Source organism: Carassius carassius, chromosome 10 (genome assembly GCF_963082965.1).
Source record: "Carassius carassius chromosome 10, fCarCar2.1, whole genome shotgun sequence".
Lineage (NCBI taxonomy): Eukaryota > Metazoa > Chordata > Actinopteri > Cypriniformes > Cyprinidae > Carassius > Carassius carassius.
The window spans coordinates 29,585,118-29,607,683 of record NC_081764.1 but is presented as its reverse complement, the minus strand read 5'-3'; the positions used below and the strand labels follow the sequence as shown (position 1 = coordinate 29,607,683).

The following is a 22,566-nucleotide window of genomic DNA, read 5'->3' as shown; positions in this document are numbered from 1 at the left end:
TGTATTTCACTCGACACCAGGTGCATTCGTCACTCTCAGAGTCATTAGGCGTTAGTGAATGACCGTTACTTTAGCTCATAATCTCTGTTATTTCCTCTGTGTGGCCACAAGACAGCACATTTAGACTAAACCCCGCTGGATGCTTCACTATGGAATGTTGCACCCCTGAGCCAGGGTTGCCAGGCTCTCACAAGAAAACCCACCCAATCGCTACTCAAAACTAGCCCAATCATATTTCGAGGGGGTCCACAGTAAAAAAATGCATTTCAGGGGATAAAATACATGTTTTTTGGTGGGGTCCTCCTGCTTAAATTCGCATTCCAGGGGATAAATATAATGTAATTGTCGCTTCAAACCCACGGACATGAAAAACAACCCGCGGCAACAGTGTTAAAGTTGCCCAATTCCATGGGAAATCCATGGCAACACTGCTCTGAGCTTCGAGGGTATGTGGACATATCTCCGCTAATGGGAGTTTGCAGTTAAATATATCTTTTACCAGTGCAAGTGCTCGTGTCTCTTTAGCTCCGCCTACGGTTAGCCTCCAGGAGCTCGACTGTTTTCAGAGAGAAGTGTAAAGCTGTATATTTCTTTTATAAATCTGATAAAACTAAAGACTCTTTGGAGATATGAAGGATGCAATACTATTATATAGGTACTCAGGATTAACATTAAGCTGAAACTGTGTGTTATGTCACCTTTGACAAATGCCATTAAAATATTGATCTTCAATAATTTACTAATGTTAACAAATCATACCTTATTGTAGGCAGTGTTGGGGAAAGTTACTTTTAAAAATAATGCATTACAATATTGTGTTACTGCATTACTGTAATTATTTTTATGGAAAGTAAGGCATTATATTACTTTTGTGTTTCTTTTTTGTCATCTGGGCTGGGCTTGATTTTAGTTTTTAATAAAAAAAACTCTGATATTTTGTTGTGAATTTAAAAGCAATGTGTTACTTTGCTAGCTACTTATGTATTCTGTATGTAATCAGTAATTAGAAAATGAACAAAATCATAATATTTTTTTGTTAGCTTGTTTTGCTGTTCAGTGACACTATATTTAAAACAAGATCAATTTATTTGAAAAGCAAACCTACCATAAATACATGTTATCTAAAATTAAGGATGTTTAAATACTGTATATCTATACGGGAATACAAGACAAACGTTTGTGTTGTGGTTTGTGCAATATTGGCCCAGTTTTAAGCAGAGATTTGAGATCAATATGAACATTATATTAGATTAATAAATTCTGCTAAAGTGTTGTTCATTGTTAGTTGATAACAATGTATGATAAACAATGATGCATGCATAAACAAACAGAACCTTTTTGTATAGTTTAATGATTTTAATGATTTCAGTGGTACACACAAACAGGACAGTCACCTCTACGACACAGGGACGTACCGACAGGACAGGCACCCTCTGACACCAGCAGCACGTCTGTCTGCAATTTACAGGCTTCTTTGCGCAGGAGACAGTGATTCTCATAGCTCTCGCCATTAGATCCGCACACTGGAGCATAGTCACTGCTGCACTGTAAAGAGAGAAAGAGGCACAGGTATCACAGACGCATGTTTCTGTAGTAAATGCTTAATGATCTGATCAGATGAGGACAAATTTTAATTACATTTGCATTCTGAAACATAAGACACCTCTCTGAGTGTATCTGCATGCAGGCAGTGAAGAGTGAAAGAATGGCTGCTATTACATTCTACAGCACACACACACACACAGAAGACCGCTGGTGTCATTATGGCCAGCTGTGGTGTGGTGTCTGGAGGAAGCAGGTCACCCAGAGGCAAGAACACAGAAGGTGAACCAGTTTCACTCGTATATCAACCCCACAGAATCAGATAGAGGTTATTTACATCAGCCATTAAACAAGAGGCCATCCATCTATCTGAATACACAAACGCACACACAACTGACACACAGCAAACACACTGTAAAATCAGTGGAAACACACATGCACACCAAACCCAGAACTGCTGACTAACAGCCTGAGGGTAAAAGACAGCAAAAGTGAGAAGGACAAAACAGAGACACAGGAGGGAAGGTGACTCTTTGATAGTTTGAAATCTCTAGTGTGATTTATAAAATCACAGGCAACCAGCCATAAATATCGGAGAAGGTGATTTAATGTATCAGAACACAGTGAAACTGTCTGAAATGTCCACCGAAATATACTTTGCAGTGATGCAGGGTGGATTTTTGAAATATAGAGGCAATGGCAATCTTATCTTTGTTGTCAATTGAAATGGTCAATTTCATAATATATATAAGCACTTTTTCCATAGTGCATTATTTATAAACTATAAACAATTTGAGGTTTTCATTACATAACCTTTTCCATATGTATGGTTTTTCTGATATAGTAAACTTGCTCGCTAGCTTACCTGCTACAACAGCATTTGAGGTACGAGGTGCTTGGTACCAGTCCCGTTAAACACGAGTACCGATAAAAGAGCTCACGGACTAGTAGAAGCAAACTAAAATGGCATGGTTGCTTCAGCAAATGTGTTTTTATCTCACATTTGCTTTTGTTAACACTATCGGTTGGGTTTATTATTTTCAAATGCAATAGAGCATTAGCGATTTACCAGTGACATTTCATTCAAAACTGCCTTGATACATTCAACATGTTCATTTGCACTTTTAGTGGCACTCACTTCATAATTCACTGTAAGAAGTAATTCTGGTGCAAATATATAAATAGCTATGTAATATCATTTTGAAGAAACAGGCATATTTTTCCAGTGAGCCTGAGGTGACAAAGTCCCATTAAGCTTTGCATTTGAATTTTTGTTGGTAGTGTTTCAAAAATAATATGAAAAATAACATTTGTGTGAGGGTGTGCTTAACCTATGACTTTAGAACCCCCACAATATACATTTTGCTTTAATTTATGAAGCTGCTTGAAGAATTGCTGTTGGAATCACATGATTTGCAATGCTTTTAATGGAAAGACTCATATATCTATCTGAACTGTGTAAGTTGATACAGATGTGTGAGGCAAATCAACAAAATAAATTAGAAAGACAAAAGACATAGGATCTACAGCTGGAGGCAGATGCTACATGATTTCAACAGGTGTGTGCCTGTGTGTGTGGGTATGTAGCAATTGATTTAATCACTGCACTTATCTTCAACACACACACACACACACACATGCACACTTTCAATCGTACAGACTTTGTTGTGCAGGTAAATATATGCATTTTCTAAAAGAAAACACTGCATTGCTTTAAAGATGAGACTCAAACATTTAATATCTATATTAGCAAAAAGAAAGAGTGAAAGTGAGAGCTCCAACATGTGATGAGCAATTGACAGAATGGAGAGATGAATGAAACACTGAGCAGAAAGTTGCAGAGAACTGAAAGTCTGAAATTAGAAAATGGATACTATATGCAGTGAAGGATGAATAGGGAGAAAGGAAAGATGATATAACTGCTGTTTCCTCATACATCTTCAACCAGCAGCCGCTTTTTGACGAGGATATTAAAACATGTCATTAAGAGAAATTCTTTCTTCCTGTTCTTCCATTTACTTCTCTCATCTATCTCTCATATCGTTTTTCTGCTCTGTAGAACTGCATCCCTCACTGTGTCCTCGCACAACCAGGCATCTTTTACCATCCAGTCTCATTGTTAGATGTATCATATGCTGCAAAAGAAGCTTCAGACCCAAAACTACAGTAATTACTACAGGAACATTTAATAATGCAGTCTCTTAAATGCTTTCAAAATGGAATGATCTCATTAGATTTTTTGTTTTATTTTTATATCAAATTATATCCAACTCTTTAGATTTAAATTTATAAATACAAATCAGACAATAAGATTATTAACTAATGATAAGCTCGGTTTCAGTGCCAAAACAGCTTGACATTATGTAACAATCAAAAACAAATGACTCCAGAATAATACATTACAAATACGACTGGATGAACAACATTAAACAGATGATATGTTCACAATTGCACACCTGCACATTAATTCTAGACTAATGTGCCAAGCTATATGGTGTGTTCAAGTGATGTTTGAAATATCATATTTAAGAGATAAATGACACCACAATGTCATGATTATGTGTGGAAAAGCCATCATTTTCTTTTCGTTAGAAAAAATGTTTGCAAAAAAAAGGATGAAATTATTTATTTCATTTACAATATATATTTATATTAAACTAACTTAAGTTGTATCTAATATAATTAAACAGACGTTTGTGGAATAAATTTGATGAGTTAAAGTAATATATATATATATATATATAGATATATATATATATATATAGATATATATGCTGGCGTGTCAACAGTGCACAGGTTTGAAGGGTTAGTAAATAATTTAAATTTTTTGGGTGTAGCATTCCTTTAAAGGACGCTGGATTTGTGAAGGAGTGATGGAAAAGGAGAGAAAGTGAGAGGGGTAAGTAAAATGGGCTGGGCAGAAGTCAGTTAGCATGTAGCTGTGTGTGTGTGACGTGTGTGTGTAGGTTACTTTGTTAGTGGCTCCTAATGGAAGCTATCGCTAAAATTATTGAGCTACAGCATTCAGTCCTTCATATCACTTCATTAGGACACTGCCAAGGTGATGGCCTCTGTCTGTTGTGTGTGTGTGTGTGTTCTTGTTTTTGTGACATATCAGGACACAACTCTGTATAATGACATGGGTATGACACAGGTATTACAAGGAGATGGTGACTTATAAGGACACATGTCCACATTTTTTAAAACACTTATAAATCATACAGAATTAGTTTTTTTGAGAAAGTAAAAATGCACAAAGTTCCCTGTGAGGGTTAGGGTTAGGTGTAGGGCTGGTGAAGGGCGATAGAAAATACAGTTTGTACAGTATAAAAACCATTACATCTATGGGATGTCCCTACTTTTCACAAAAACAAACATGAGTGTGTGTGTGTGTGTGCAGGGGCGTCATGCATTCATGATTTTTGAGGGGGCACATTTTTTTTTGGGGGGGGGGGGGGTCGGGGGTATAAGTCATTCTACGAAAGCACTGTATAACTGATATAAGCTTATTTTTTTTATTTACATTTTTTCCTTTTTATTCAAAACAATTCCAAACATGCTTAATATATCAGGAAATATCTCGTTTCTCAAATATGTGTAGGTAAACGCGTTTTGCACCTTTATAGATTGCTATTTGATCAATATATGGAAATGTAGTGTAATCTATTAACTACACATAAAAACCTGACTTTTTACTTAAGTGCCATATCATGCCATAAAATATTTTTAATACGACTGAATTTGCATTTAATGTAAATTTTAATAACAATATTGTAAGATACTTATTTTAACACTTTCATTTTACAGAGAGTAAAGAACATTTACATTATCAAAAAACATTTTCATTCAGTCTAGCCAGAGTTCAGGCACTCTCAAAAACTCCCAGCACTTTACATTATGCACAGAAGCACTTTACATTATGAAACGGATATCTTACTTACATTCGTACGCACATCTGCACTTTTTGTTGTTTCTGATGAGAGAATTCGCTAAATAATTCAGTCAGGGAGCAAGTGAACAAAACACTGCGTTTCAGTGATGACTCTTCTGGACGTCTCTGATTGGCCATTGCATCCATAAGCGCAACAGAATAGTTTCTGATTGGTTATCATGAAGCGTTGTACGAACGCGTCTGTCTCTGGCTCAGCGCCAGCCAGCGAACGCAGATTTGAATTTAGCAGCTGATGCGGTGCACTGAACGATCTAATCACACCGCTGTGATTGTATCAAATATATAAAAAATATTATTCTGCAATTTTTTTTTTTTCGTTTGGAAGCTGCATTTAAAATCCACTTGGCTCAGAAATCTGAGGGGGCACGTGCCCCCTCACTTCGAATGGGCACGACGCCTCTGTGTGTGTGTATGCAGAGAGAGGAGAGGGGAAGACATGTCAAACACAAAAATTCCCACCTTCCCAGCCATTCGTGTGTAAAAATGTGTGTTTGTGTTGTTTTTACTGTGGCTGCAAGGCCCTAAGTGACCATATACAAGTAGGTGATAGAAGGGTCAGTGTGTCTGAGCATCACTTCTACACACACACATTCAAGAAATACTCCTTTTCTTTCTCTAATCTAAAAACATTTCTTTGTTAATAAATTGTCTTTAGTAAAATGCTCCTTGTACATACATACATACATACATACATATACACACACATATATATATATTAATGCTGGGAAACAATAATTTCTTTTTTTTAAATTGCGATTAATCGCATTATTGTCTTCAATTAACTGTAATTAATCACATTGTTATGTGATTGGAGCCTATGGAATCATCAATAATCTAAAAATATACTTTAAAACATACTGATGAACTAACTTTAAATATAAAAATAATTTAAAACAGCTAGTTCATATATAGTCGAACGCAACTGTCATATCGCGCATCCTGTGACAAATTTGCCACATCTGTGCATGGAAGTTAGCAGTCTAATGTTCTTCAAAATCAGTCAACAGTGAAAATCAATAGTAGATTTCATTTAAAGTCCATCAGTTTAACACTAATATTGGACATAAACGAACACGTTAAATATAAAGTATTCAAAAGAAGTTCATATATTTGGAGTAAAGTTGAATTGAACTAATGCATCAGTCATACAGTGCTCCGGACTGCGCGCCTCATGACTAGACCAACGCACCGCCACAGAAACAAGAATGAGATGCATTCGAACATAACTGTGGTATTAAACTCAGTTAGTGAGGGCTCGTTTTAAAATAGTGCACATATATAGGCCGTTCAGATTACTTGTTAAAGTGCAATGACTATGTACGTCTGTTTGTGGATAGAGACTTCACTGGCTACATGTGCTAATCCTCATTTGCACGCGCATGTGTGTGTGTTTGAAATGCGGTGCTGAAGTGAAATAGCTGGGCAGTTTGATAGCTGAATTAAAATAGGCCGCCTCATAACCCGCGGGTCGGGTTGGGGCAGGTAAGGAAATATATATATATATATATATTCTTCAACAACGATGCATTCAACAGGAAATTGGACATCATTCAATGATCTGTTGAACCAGTAAATTTCCATTTTCCCAATTACTGATTTGAGCTTTGTGCATGAATTCTACTCTTGTACTGGTTCCTGTCTCAGATCCATTATTGTAAGACAGTTACATGCACAGATGTGTAATTTAAAAAAGTGTCAGTGTATGTTTTTCAGCGTGTTGCATTTCTAAATTAGAACATGACACACTCAAAGCCATGCCAGACCAGATATTATATATTGCTTTGACTCTTGCACATAGCCATTTGATCACACATTGCAAGACAGATGGCTAGAGTGCAAGGATCAATTAAAGAGAGAAAAAGCACTTTGCTTGACATTTATGCAGGTACACCGACAGCCACCGCACACAGGGCATATAGGTGAGTATTTCAAATTCACATATACACTACTGTTCAAAAGTTTGGAGTAATTTTATTCAGCAAGGATTCATTCAATTTATCAAATGTGACATTAAAGGCATTTATAATCTTACAGAAGAATTCTGATTGCAATCAATTCAGTTATTTTGAACTGTCTTATTATGATTTCCGCACAATTTAAGCTGTACACTAATTGTAACATTTATAGTAATAGTAATTATAAATGTTTCTTTAACACCAAATCAGTATATTAGAATGATTCTGAAAGGTCACACTGAAGACTGTAGTAAAGATGCTGAAAATGTAGTTTTGTATCACAGGAATAAATTACATTTTAAATTATATTCAAAAATAGAAAACATTTGTTTTAAATTGTACAAATGTTTTACAATTTTAATATATTAATATATTTAATATGTCAAATAAATTCAACCATTTTGAACACAACAGACTTCTTTCAAAAGACCCCAAACTTATGATAGGTATTGTATTATATACGAGCAAAGTGTTCACACAAGATGTGTAATTGCTTTTTTGTCTGTGATTGTTTATTAAAGTCTGGTCTGTATGTGTCAGATACATTTTTAAACATCTCAGGCTATGAGTGTTCTTTTCATAAGGTGCCATGTCAAATTAAAAACAGTTCAATAAATTATTTCAGACACTCACCATCACCCTCCACTGTTCCACTCCCAAACACATACTAGTTAAATTTGCATTTTTTTTTATACCTGCCTCAGTCAGGTCACTTGAACAAACAGATTGCAGTACCATTTGGTGTTGCTAGTGGTCCAGAAAGAGACTGACCGCCTTCAATTTTGGTCCTTCGCTCTGTCTCTCCGAGTATGAGAGTTGGATCAATAGCATGTCTGTAAGTGAACTTGTGCGAATCACATCCATTCATCTCGCTCTTACACATTTTTCTGTTTGGGAGTCTGGAGACAGGGCAGAGCAGGGCGTCCAACCGCAGGAGTAGGGCATCCCCACACACGCCTGGGTACCATCTCTTGCGGCGCATGATACTTAACCGATAACCCTCCCCACCACAGCTAGAGGCACTCACATGGCCCCAGACTAGTGTTAGTGCCGCTCAATTTTATTAAGGGCAGAAATGAAAGCAGCATGACCCTTCTTAAGTGCACAAGGCATCTTTGTGCCAAGCTTGGCTGGGCGATCGAGCAGATGCATCAAAGGAAATTCCCCCCTGCATGCTACGCTAGCAGACAGATAATGTTATTTACCTGAGTGATGCAGCTTGGCCTGCAACAAGACACAGATGCACGATGTCTGATTGAAGCGGAGCACTCTGACCGAGCGAGAGAATGTGTGTGTTTTTTTCTGTGAGAAGGTATGTGGAGGTGTATTTTAATTTCTGACAGTTTGTTTACTCCGCGTGTGTTACTGCCTTTAACAAGGTCCCACGTTAAACATGTGGTGCTAATGAGTGAGGAACACAGATTCCTACCTTAAAATCACAAATGCATGTAACCGTGTCCCCGATTCGCAGACACTCGCCGTCGAACTTGCATGTGTTTGTGTCACACAGAAAAAGATCAGTGTCCTGCTCTTCAAACCCTGTCATGAAATAAACACAAATATAGGTTATAGATTACAAACAGATATTATCCAAAACATGCTACATATTAAAGGTCGTTTTTATTAATATTGAAATAATGGTGACTATAACAGTAATAATGGTTAGACATTTATAATGTTATAAATATTTCTATTTCAAATAAATGGTCTTCTTTTGAATTTTCTTCCTTTCCCTAAGTGCACCAGCGGTCAGATGAAAAACTGTAGTATATTAAATCTGAATAAACACATCATTGGTGTGAAACAACCTCACAGAATTACTTCCTCGGGACAAAAGGACTTTTGGTTCCAAGCTGGATAGAGTATATTCAAGCTAAAGCAGTTGTAAACAATAGATACTCTGTTATAAAAGGTGCTTTGATAAAATAGAGCATGTCCCTGGTTTGAGGTCATAACAGCCCTGTGTATGAATCTTACAGAGGTTTTTTATTTTTTGTCAGCATAAATGAAGAGTTGTTCATGCAGACATACAGTTGACAACAGATAACCTGTTTGCAATATTGCTGAATCGTCTTCTAAGGGGAAATCTCTCACTACTACAAACAAAAGTAAGACCCAGATGGATAAACCATTAGCATGATTAGGAAAAAGACAGATTCCAAAACCATTAAATGTGTGACACGTTACACAAATAAACTTCCATATCTGTCTATAACATACAATGCATTGAGCCTAAATTTAACTCAAAGGCTTCTCTCTGTAAACACAAAGATGAACAGGATGATCCAGGATGAATATTTCATAAGCTCCACCATCTGCAAGTCAAGGAACAGGATGAGCTGAGCATCCACGTCACACTGTATAACATTACAACATGGAACCACACTGACCCTTTACCACACTGTATTAATTGTATATTTGAAATCCTTAAACTTATTTTTTTTAAAGTATATTTCAGGTAATATAATTTATATGAATTAAAAGGTTAAATTAGTATACTCTCAAGGAATACATTTTCTTAAGTTTTCACAAACTTAAGCATATTTTAAATAAGATTGACAAAAAAAAATTATTGTCATAAAATAAGACAATTTTACAATAAACACTTTGCATATTCTTTAAAACACTGAATGCATCAAGAAGTGCTGCATGGGGTATGAAATCTCGGTGCCCTTTGGTTGTATGGGATAGTATATATTTAAGGACAAGAACTCCAAGGCACTCGAATTGTAGTGAAAAGTTAAAAAGCCTTTATTGCATCACTGGCTTTATACGTTAAAACTCTTTTGGTGAGAGGTACATCTATGCGTTGCGGCTACATGCCTTCATTAGGGTGTCTATGCTACACTGTCTGATGAAAATATGCAAAAATTGTGCATTCAACAGTATAGCTTATTGTAAATACAGTATATTATATGGTTGCATGATTTGGGGGGGAATAAATCGAAATATTGAGTCTTTAAAAAAATATATTTTACATCCGTGAAATACCTATATTCATATTTAATTTTATTTTAATTTCATCATTTTCAAATGTTAAACTTTTATTTATTTACTTGAGCACTACTAAAGTGGGTTGAAAAACCACTCAAAAGTTGAAACTTTTGCACATAGGATACATTTCAGCACTATTTAATGAAGTTGCAATACATATTGACACACTGACACAAGGAAGTCCACAACAAATGCAGCCTTGGTTATAAAGGTTGATTTGAATGTGAGAACTTGTCATATTAGCATTCGTATTTGTATGTTGAAATTTTTACTCACAGCTCTGATGTGAAAATCTGAATCTTTCAATTTGCACACACAGACAATAATCAAAACACCCATGTTTTGAATTGGAAGTTGCACATTAATAGCTACAAATGTGTAGAATGACATTCACATAAAGAAATTGACATTCATAAATGTTTACGACATATATATTTTTGGACTTTACTTCAATTTTGCTGCACAATGTCAAGTCGGCACTTACAACATGAGGGGCTGTCGCGCTGTTTTGTGTTTATTTTATTATTAAAGTTTCCATTTTGAATGTCGAATGCATTTGTATAAAGAAGGAGGCGGGAACCGGCGAACATTCAAAATGAAACTTTAATAATAAAATAAATACAAAACAGCACGACAGCCCCTCACGGACGACTGTCACGCACTAACAAATACCAAACACAAAATAAAACCCAGGCCTGGTCCTCTCTAGTCCTTCAATGTCGTCGCTCCTCTTCCTTATCCTTCCGATCTCCTCCGTGGGACTCAAGACCGATGAGTGGAGCAGGTGTCACTCATTTCACAATCACTCCACCGGCCTCGCTCTGTTCCCACGGCTCTAGGCCCCGCCTCATCGTCAAAAATAAAAACAACAGTTATGTCGCAACTCTGGTACTGTGATATGCAGTGGGATATACATATGAAAGATGTTGCATTATTTGTCTACAATATAATACCTGAATGACAAGATGAATCTAGTGTCTTAAAATCCTGTCAAAGCTAAGGATATTCAGTGAAAATAGTTTGCAGTGTTTTACAAATAACTGATAAATAAAAAAAAACATCTTTCTTTCTTGGCAAGTCACGATGGCTAGCGTTGTTCATTGGACAGGCATCGACCAATAAAATGTCTTCATTTGCACCACAGCCCCACCTCAGGCTCTGCTCTCTCACATCTGTAAGTACAAGTGAGTTTTGCAACAGGAATACCGCAAAAGTCAAATCCCTAGGATTTGAACTTGTACTGCCAGATCTGAGAGGTTGTAAGTGCTGACTTGAAATAGTGCAGCAAAATTTAAGTAAAGTGCAAAAGTAAATATGTCGTAAACATTTGTCTCCGTCATTTTATTTGTGCAAATGTCATTTTACACATTTGTAACTATTAATGTGCAACTTCCAATTCAGAACACGGGTGTTTTGATTATTGTCTGTGTGTGCAAATTGAAAGATTCAGCTTTTCACATCAGAGCTGTGAGTGTAAATTTCAACTTACAAATACAAATATTAATATGACAAGTTCTCACATTCAGATCAACAACCTCTCGAGTTTAGCCACTATTTTACCTCCAAACTTGGTGAACATAAGATACTTTTTTTCTTTGAACTTTTAATATTGTATAAATAAAGTATGAACTCTGTAAATATATAATCTTCATATTTTTAGCTTGTTTTGATCCTTCTAACATTGTGTGATTTACATAACATGTTGCAAATTTAATGCACAACACGAATAATTTTAAAATTCTTTGTTTATTTTCAGCTTTTCTCATTACTGAATAGATCTGAAGAGAAAATCCTGCTGTGCTCAAAACTTTTCAAAAACATGTAAATAACTATGTCTGGCAGGTTTTGCAGAATTATTGGAAAAGATTTTGAGATCCGGAAAAGCTTTGTAAGAAAAAGAAATGCTGATACAGATAAACATATGATACTCATATAGACAAACTGACCTGTGTTCAAATTAATGAGAAGAGAAAAGAGAGAAAACAAGATACAAAAAAGAGAGAGAGAGAGAGCACGCGCAGAGCACAGATGGGCCGTATGATTTCTCTCGCTGAGATGAGACATGCATAAAATTTAAATATTGCCAGATCGTTGTGTCTGGCTGTGCAGCTCATCATCCTCAGTGATGGTGCAGACTACTTAGCCGAGACAAACGAGTGGGTGTGTGCGCGTGTGTCTGTGTGTTAGAGAGAGGGAGAGATGAGGAGGGAGGTGGCACAGAGTGATGCAGCAGTGCTGGAACAAGACAAGCAGCCAAAGTCTCAGGATAAGTAAGTCTGTGAGGAATGATAATGAACCAGAGACAAGCAGGCTGAGTGGAAGAGAAAGACTACACACATACACACACATACCATATGACACTGCAAACGCAACACAATAAAGAATTTCAGAGTGGTACTCCACCGCTGGGGTCACTTCCATTTCTATTCATCTCATTCAGTGGATTCAGTGCTTCACAGGAGAAATCAGCTTGCAGATTTTTCAGCTCAATCTATTTACTATAGAAAAGTCTATTGAAAACATCATTTTTCATGATTCTAGTTCCTTAAGTTTTGAGTCGCATGTTTAGTTATATACCCATGCTCACATTTAAATACATTTTATATTATTCATCTTTTACAAGATCTTTCCCTTTAATAATTTGAATGATCAGTCAGATGAACATTTAAATTTCATAGTATTTGTTGTTGTTGTTTTAAGCGTAGCATGATTTTCTCCTCAGCAGATTTCAGTAAATATGAGCAAAGCTTAAAATATACAAAATATTTGAAACGTCTTTGTTTTGTGTATTACATTATGCAAATTACACAGAGTTAGCAGGATAAAAACAAGCTAACTTGATAGTATTTAAAAGACCTCCTTTTATTAATGTTCTACAATGAAGTATATATATATATATATATATATATATATATATATATATATATATGGCTAATTCAATTGTGTTACATGATACAATGATTAGTCACATATCTACTGATAAAAGCCTTCATGAAGAGTATTTACAAACATTACACAGCACTGGAATAAAAATAGGTACAAAAATAAAATAAAAATAAATAAGCTTTAGATGTCAATATACTGTTTGTAGGTCAGTGTTCGCAAGCAGAAGAACATCTTTGTCCATTAGAGTATGTTACATCTTTTATTTCGAATCGAATTTGACTGAAAGTAATGGCTTGCGGTTCAGCAAGTGAGTCAGATGTTAATTTGGCATCCACTCTGACTATTTCAGTGTGTAAGTGAGACCTTTCAGAGTTTGTTTGTGACTCATTTGTGACTCATTTTGATTGGCTCATTAAAAAGAACTAACTTTCATTGGCGAAACAGGCTACAATATAGCCTAGTTGTCTTTTTGTCTAATTCAGCCTGCAAGCCCACACTGAAAAAAAACAATAAGTAGATTTACTTTATTTTTATCTCGCAAGTTTCTGCACACATACATTTTAAGTAAACTTAAGTATTGAATTAAGAAAATCTACTACTCAACTAAGTTAGGTAGATTTAGCAAGGGAACTGAGTAAATTTAACATGGCCAGTTAGAGTTCGATGAGTAATATCAATCTAGTTATCTTCTTAAATACGCAATCCTCAAGTACATTACCCTCAGATACAGTTTATATAATTTACTCAAACAAGATAGCTCTAGAAAACAACATTTTGAGTAGAAAATTAACTCCAGATATCACAAAACAGTAAGTTACTAAACCTAACAACAAAACCATAACTCGAAAACAGTAAAAATGTTAAACTTTTTAATTATTTATGCCCCAGTGCATGATGGGAAAAATGGGATCATAACTTCGATATATACTCAAAGAATCCTTGTAAACATATGAAACAATTCCAAGTAAAATATGTTTATAATTTCAAACTTTAATTTCTACAAGAATAAATTGATTAGTAATATAGAATTTACTTTTTTTTAATTCTTGCCTGAACTTAATTATTTAATGTAGAAATTGCATTTGTTTTATGTAGTATTTGCTTCACCACAAAATCATTTTTATCAGTGCACAACTAAAATGTTTTCTTTTGCTGTGATGCTTCTTTTTCTTTAAAGAAACTATTTTTTTTGGTAGCTCAGCAAGCGACTTCGTTTAGTTAGGTTGGCCAACACTTAACATCACACAGGAAGTGGCATAGGAATTAGTGATGACAACAAGACCTGAAAGTACACCAAAGATGACACCAGAGATATCTGAACATTTGCTGACAAACAACACATCATAAGAAATCTGTGCTTGCATAAGTTGTGTTAATGAACTTGGGGCAAAGTTTCTTTGAACTAAAGCATCTGCTAAATGAATATGCAAATGGATGAGTAGTGTTAACCCGCAGGGTGCAAAGCTACTGAGCATCTGCAGTAGAGTAACCTAAAGCTCATACTAATGTGAGTTACTGCTACCAGCTCACTGTTGTATGAACAGAGACATTATATTATGCTGTGCAATGTGAAATATTTTATAGATGTGGGGTAAAGAAAGCATTAAAATGATTTATTTCATAGAAAATAAAAGTGAAATCCAATCCATCTTTCATTTTAAGATAACTTCAGTCAGATATTTGAACCGACAACTTCTGGGTAGCTATGAAAGCAGAAAAACTTAATTCTTTTTAAAAAATGTTTTTTTTTTTTTCTTTTTTCAAATCTGCATACTAATCAAAGATTGGTGTCATGAACAATTGGTTTTGCCCAATGAATCAAGTCCCAAAGGACCTCAAAGCAATTTAATTGACTGAAGATTTTTTTATCGGTTCATTCCTTGATTAGAAATCCAACCAAACTGCTAGGGCATTGTCTGAACTATTTTATCATAATCATTAATGTCTTTCAAATTATGTTACACATAATATAACTGAAGCTAAAGTTGATAAAATTAAGCATTTCTCAGTCTCTGTGTTTTCTCATTTAGCTTATGTTTTGCAAGCTAACTGTTTAGTGTACTTAGAGCACTACTAGCCCATTAGCCTGCTAGCTTAGCCTATACAATCAATAATGTGTTTTTATATGCATTACACACTTCTGTTTGATCAGACATTATAAATGGCTACCCCCGAGGTCCTAAGCAGACTCAATTCAACAGACGGACTAATTGTTCATGACACTGGTGGTGTTTCATAAAAGCAGAGATAAACAGAACTACATATTTTCAAAATCATTTATCTGAGATCACATTTAATGGTTGAACTATTTTTAACATCAACTGTGCAAAATACAATGCAATGTCCTAATGTAGCAGTGCTATAACAGGGATGAACTTAAAGTTGACAAGAAATGGAAATTCAACCTGTATATTTTCTAGATGCATCCTAATGATCATATTTCAAACAGTACCATGCATAGCCTCCTTTTTTTTTGGGTGTACATATTTACAGTATTATTTTTAATGAAAAAGTCATACTTTTATCTTCTCCAATCATTTTGTCTGTGTGCTGCACCCTTTTCTTAGAATCTACTGTAAGCTCACATTCAGATCTGGCCCTGTCCAAATAAACAACCAATGGATCCAAGAACCAAGTCCCATGTCACACCTTTTATTCTTTTTAGATAACTTTCACATTGGTTGAATTGAATATGCAAATTAGTCCATACACACAGCTCATCTTTCACACAGTTAAAGGGATAGTTCATCCATAAAATTTTTTGTTATTATTAACTACAAACCCATATGTTTTCTCCTGTTGAACACAAAAGAAGAAATTCTGAAGAATGTTGGTAACCAAACAATTGATGGTAGCCATTGACTTCCATAATATAATAATTCAACAGCTATGATATTTATTTACATACTATAAGTCAAAGGATACCAGCAACTGTTTGGTTACCAACATTCTTCAAATTTTCTTCTTTTGCATTGAGCAGAAGAAACAAACTTGTATAGGTTATACAGGGCCATCTACAAGTTTCAGAAAATCGTAATGCATTTTATGTATCACTCACAACATCTCACACATAATTGATATCATTAGACTTTGGCTTGACTACACTATCAAACAGCTAATAACTTGTAGCTAATGTTATACAAACCATGTTCCCATTTTGGTGAATCCACAGGCTTTCATGTAAGCTTATACCCAATGACCATCAAAGAACAATGGTCACAAATTGGTACAAATTGTAACTGTAGTAAGCAGATTTTCCCATACAGTAATATTTCAGCATTTCAGAAGTTATTTTTGAGCTGTGGCTTCAGTCACTGATAGTTGTTGATGCCCATGTTGGTAACAAATGCATGTAAGTGAGCACTACCCTGTCTCTCGTAACAGATGGTCCAGTAAGAATAGACCGGCCATTAGTGTAGTATTTATACCCTCATCATAAATCTACCATTGGCTCTTTGGCTTTGATTTTTCAAAATAGACAAGCAGGAACAGAAACCATGTTAAATGAATGATGCAGCTCTGTCTGTGACTTTTCTGTAGGTAACTTTGGAATACTGTGTTTGTGTGCACAAGGTTAATAAGGACTGAACTTCGCACCTTCTGGCACACCTGTGGAGGATTGACCAAAAGTCCCCTGGGAGTCGAGCTCCGTTTCACCACCATATGGCTGCATGTGACAGCTGCCCATAAGTACCGATCGAATGAACAGTGTTTCCTGTCTGTCCTGTCTAGCCAGACAAATCACACTCGCTCAAGATTTTATCTGGTCGCATTGCAAGCTTGGATAGCAGAGAGCATGCACTGACAAAATTAAACACATTAATATCTGAAACGTTTCAAGGGCATAACTTCTTTCCCATAATACAGAAAATTCTATTACAAGTGTTAATTTAACGAATGAAGAAGCCCACATGAATTCCACATACAGTATTCCAAAGCAGAGCAACCTTTTTACTACATTGAAAATGGAGGGAAAACTTTGCCTGAGAGGCTGACCTTAAAGACGTGATGAGTTTTTCAACTTGAAGGTATTTCCTCTTTAATTCATCTGGTTTCACTCACTTCTGCTTAAGAAAAAGATCTGTTTTTATTACGAAACAAATCATGTCCAAATCAAAACATGACTGATTTGATATTATAAGTCCCACTTTTAATTTGTGTCCACATGCCGCAGAGAGCTTTTGAGCTCAGATTTTACAATTGAATAACCATTCCAAAGAATTTAATTCCAAATCAGTGCAGATTTTGGTCCTGCATGTTAGTATGTGTATTTGCATGTTCATTAAAATAATAATTTTAGTCAGAAAAATGGAATAATAAATATTTTAAAAATGTTATATTGATTAAGCAAGCATTGTGTTATGTATACTTAAACATTATACTTTTCAGTGTAACCTCACAAAGTCTAGCTGATTTTCACAACTATCAGCATTTTGTTAAGATGTAAATACACTCATTGAGACTTTCAATACACTTTCTTTCGTCACAAAATCTTCTCAAGGTTTATTTATTTACTTTCAAACAACCTTTTTACTATGCAAAGTGTGAGCCAGTGAGAATAATGCTATACAAGGCAAGTGATTTGACAGTTTACTACATTTAAAAAAAGCTATGCCATGCATCAAATCTCATCAAGATGCATCGCCAAGCTTTTACACCCAAATCACAAAAATACTCCCAGTGAAGCTATGAATCTTACCCTATGAAGTTCCGGCCTAAGTTTATGAATGTGTGTGCATATTCATTTTGAAATGAGATTAATGTAGGATTAATGTATGCTTATTGTTTCAGCTCTGTTTACAATTTACTATTATTTTCTTCAACCAAATGTATGTTCTATTCTAATGATGTACTTTAAGTTTAAAGGATTAATTTACCGCCGATAAGATGGGATTTAGCAAAACTTCAACACCTATAATGTTCTGGGACTGATCCAATTGTTTGTGAGCTGGAGTAGAAAAATTTAAATAGTCTGACGGATAATGCTTTTTGCATTTTAACTATAGCTGACAAATGAATTGGAAGTTCTGGGCATAGGTAACATGGAGACATTTTAACAATACAAAGCTGGTTGGAAAACATCTAAACTTGTCCTTGCGAAAGACTGGCCGAGCATTGAAATGCACCAATGCATCTGGCTAACAGTGTTTGTTCATTGCTTCCTGTGCGCAGGGATCACGGTTCAAACACTGAATTCGATGTTTGTTTCTGTGCAGATGGCCACTCCAGCCCCATCCATATTTGTGGGCTGTGTTCTAAATCTTTTGCAGTTCTAAGATATACAGCAAAATACCCTACAGTTTGGGGAAAATGCGTATAATAAGAATCTATAATAAGAATCTTTAATATTGCTTATTCATTGTGCATCATAACAAGACCAAAACCTTTGTTTCTTCGCAGGTTTAGATTTTGATTCCCCGGTAATGTCTAGGTTTCTATGTTTGTATGTTGTTGAGGTGTGTGAGCATGTTACCGCTGCCTGGTTTCAATGTTTAGGAATTGTAGAACAGAAGAAATAACAATGTTCAGAATGAAAAACAGAAACATCTGCCATCATGCATATTTAAACATGGTGCTCTTCCTAACCACTCAGCTTTATGAGTGTGCACTCTGGGGGGACGTCTCAGATTACTGTCCTTTATTTCTCCTGCTCACCTCCAGGTACACAACTCAACCTTGACGATTCAATACCAACTCGCTATTTCTCCCTGAACGAGCCAAGCTGCATTATTATTTTATCACAAACACTCTTGTGTTGGCCATTCAATTAGCCCGGCAACATCTTCCTGGTGGCATACATTAGTCATGCCTCCTCTGAGCCAACTAATGATGGCAGAACCGAGATAAATAGAAGAGAGAACTCTCTTCCTCCTCATTTTTCTTGACTGAGTAGTGGCATCCTTCCTGTGCTCTACAGGATTAAATCTCAATAATGCCATGAAAGGTGGGATAAAACTGAGAGAGACGAATGGAAAACCCCAAGAAACCCAAAATAGGGCACCACAACTTCCTCATTAGCCCAGGAGCTCAGACAAGCTCTCCCAGAAGACCTTCCCCTCTCATAGTCTTTCTATTTCTCTCTCTCTCAGTCTCTCTCTCTCATACACACTCACACATACTCTACAATCAAAATAGGCTCTAGCATACAGAGTGTCTAAGGAATGAGAAATAAAGTGCTGAGGTGCAGGATTAGACTAATCCCGGTGGTCTTTCCCAGTCTGAATCAGAGATTTGAGAAATTTGCAGATGAAAGGCCCAAGAAGTCAGGTGCTCTTCCATGCACTGAAGTTATATAGGCCTGCAAAAAAATAAATCTTCTTTTTTAATGTTTTAGTGTTGTTTCCCAGTAAACATATTCAAAGCAAGATACGTTTACATCAGAGGAAAAATCTTGTAAAAAAAAAAATATAATAATAATACAATACTCCACAAGTTCATGAAAAACCTCACAATTTTTTTGTTATTTTACATAAGTACAGTATAGGCTTTTTACTAAAAGACAAGAAAAAATGTGGTTTAAGAGAAAGGATTAGCATTGCACCACTGTACAAGATTTTCACGCGTCCAAACAATCGCTTTATTTGCTCTTCGAGGCTCACAGTAGTTCACCAGTGGTGTGACCAGCCTAAACTATTCTGCATGACTGTGTAAGTCTGCCAAAGAGAAAAGAAGCTTACAACAAAAAGATCTGTAGTGTAATAGACTCTGATAGATCTGTATTGGAATATAGTCAAGCCAGCCATCTGGCACCTTGTCTGTCTGACAGCTTATTTTATCAAGCTCTGCTTTCAACACGTGCGACAGCACTGTGGTGGGGTTACGCGATGGGAAGGAATCGATACGACGGAGCCCAGCCTGACACACACAGAATGAGAGTGAGGGAGAGAAGAACATGTCAACAGCAAATTTACAGGTCTGCTGTACTCTAATTCTTTTTCTTTAATTATATTTCTTACTGACACATCTAGAGAGTAGACTACACTGTTTTACGAAGGGGATCAAGCACCAAATCATCTCAAATAGGCCACTGAAGGTTTGTGCAACAGATTTCTTGTAGACTGTTGCCCCCCTACAGCTATTTAAAGAGAAACATAATTGCACAGCGGGGCCCTTTGTTCCCAGTATCTCTGACAAGCACTCCCTTTACCACATTTACTCCACTGATATAGTGTAAAGCAGCACCAGATGTACTTGTTTGGGGACAGATGATTGCCCTCACAGATTTCACATGCACAGATTCCTACTGGTAAAACCTAGGGGTTAGAAATCTTTGCAAATAATTAAGTCAAAACATCTATGTGTACTGAAAATCTAAGCTACCTCTAAGCATGACCAATCCAGACTACAAATTGTGCAGCAAGAGCAGCACCCTTTGTGCCTTACAGTTTCTACTTATAAAGAATTCATATTGGTATTAGTATTAATATGCACTCTAAATTTAGACTATTGATGCAGTGTGCACTGTTTAAGGGTTAAAAACAGGTACAAAGATGTACATTCCATGTTACATAAAGATATATATATATATATTTCTTGACAGAGTACACATCAGTACAAGTTTTATAAGTTTTCTTCCTGTCAGATGTGCTATGTTGTATTTTAAAAATGTAAGATTTTACGATATTATGCGAGAAACCCTCTATGTAGGCTATAGCCTGCAACTACAATGTTGCAGTCAAGTGATAGCCTACTACTGCTGAATCGTCAGTAGAACACAAACCGTGCTTCGTTTCAAAATCACTTGCACTTCAGTGAGTAACTGAAATGTTGATTCAGTACTACCTGCACTGAAGGAGTCGGCGAGTTCACTCAAGCTAAACGAAATTGTTTCGCTGAGTCTTTTTGAGCGATTTATTGAAAGAGTCATTTGTTCGTGAATCGGACTATACACGGATACGTTGTTTGTTTATGTGTGAGGACAATTCGACAGAAAGACGCGTTTTAACCATAGGCTATTTGTAGTAATACTGTGGTTATAAAAATGGTAATCAAAACGTCAAAAAACTTTGCTTACTAAACTTTTACTTTCATAAAACCATCGTTAATTTTCGTAAGGGATGACCTATCTTGACCAAGACACTTAGATGGACTGAACGTCTAACAAGTGTGCGTTAAGTTTCTCTGATTAAAAGCCTCAGTTCAATGAATAATATGCAACTCGATTAAAACAGACAAACTTGTTAGAATATACGCGCAAATGTGCTCAGGCGTTGGAGAGAGTTAGAGAGAGGAGCGTGTTCAGGTCTCTTACCGGAGCAGTTCCACCCGGTGGGTGTTTGACAGTCGCTCAGCGATGATGGGAACGCGCAAAGTTGTTTCACTGGCAATATACAAAAAAACCAATAGGTGGTAATTAAAACTACATGTGACCGATTCTCCTGCCGCGGTCTGCGTGTCTGTCGCAGCACAGCGCAAAGAGCCATCTCAGTTCACCGGGAATGACACGGGGACATGAACCGAGGGATCCGATCCCACGAGCGCAGGCGACACAGATCTCAGCCGCGAAGCAGTGATACACATCTTCCGGGCAATGCTGCGATGATCCCCATGTATCTATGTGCTCTGATACCGGCGCGGTTCGACTGTCTTGACTATAGGAAGTGTCCGGCTGCAGTGATGAAACTCAAAGCTGAGATGAAAAGATATAAACATCCAAGCATGGACCTAACAAAGCTGTCCGGATCCACTAGTTGATCATGTTGATTTATCCTTTCTGATGGAAAACAGTCTGAAAGCGCCGGCTTTAGTATCTCTCTCTTTCTTTCTTTATTAGGTCTGCCTGAGAGTGTCTTGTTCGGCTGGTGTCTGGCTCTGACTGTGAGGATGAGGAGGATGATGATGGTGATGATGAAGGTGAGAGGTGGGCACACGCTTCGGCTGCGCGGATTGGCTATAGAGGGTGTAGCGGGTACCGAGCTGTGTAATACAGCATCACAAGCAAGAGTGTAATTGGGGGGGGGGGGGGAGCTACAAAAGATGTTTACTTAAATTCTTAGCTTTGACCAAAGAAAATACAGTTCAACTTGACTCGAGTAAAAATGTTTCTGGTGACTTTTATGTTAACTTATTTCTCAGGACGTTTCGTTACTTTTGCGACTGAATAACATACCCAATTTGCGAACAAATGTTTTGAATGAATCATTTGAGTCGATTATTTTCTATTTACCTGTCACACGGGTCCGCAAAGCGGTCTGAACAATTCGTTTTGAGAATCGTGAATTTGAATCAAATCACAGG

General features: G+C 36.4%; 1 protein-coding gene across 3 annotated transcripts in view; it reads right to left on the bottom strand.

Annotated features, from left to right (window-relative positions):
- Positions 1-22,180, bottom strand: part of LOC132151367 (tomoregulin-2-like) — a 69,235-nt gene extending 47,055 nt beyond the window's left edge. Inside the window, exons 1-3 of one of the 3 annotated variants that reach the window (XM_059559476.1) lie at positions 21,581-22,180; positions 8,879-8,988; positions 1,395-1,545 (exon numbers count right to left, since the gene is read on the bottom strand). In XM_059559476.1, the coding sequence (XP_059415459.1) occupies positions 1,395-1,545; positions 8,879-8,988; positions 21,581-21,752 (433 nt within the window). In that variant the 5' untranslated portion in view covers positions 21,753-22,180. The remainder of the gene's footprint in view (positions 1-1,394; positions 1,546-8,878; positions 8,989-21,580) is intronic. The other 2 variants (XM_059559475.1, XM_059559478.1) reach the window with 2 other exon arrangements.
- Between the last annotated feature and the right edge of the window lie 386 nt (positions 22,181-22,566).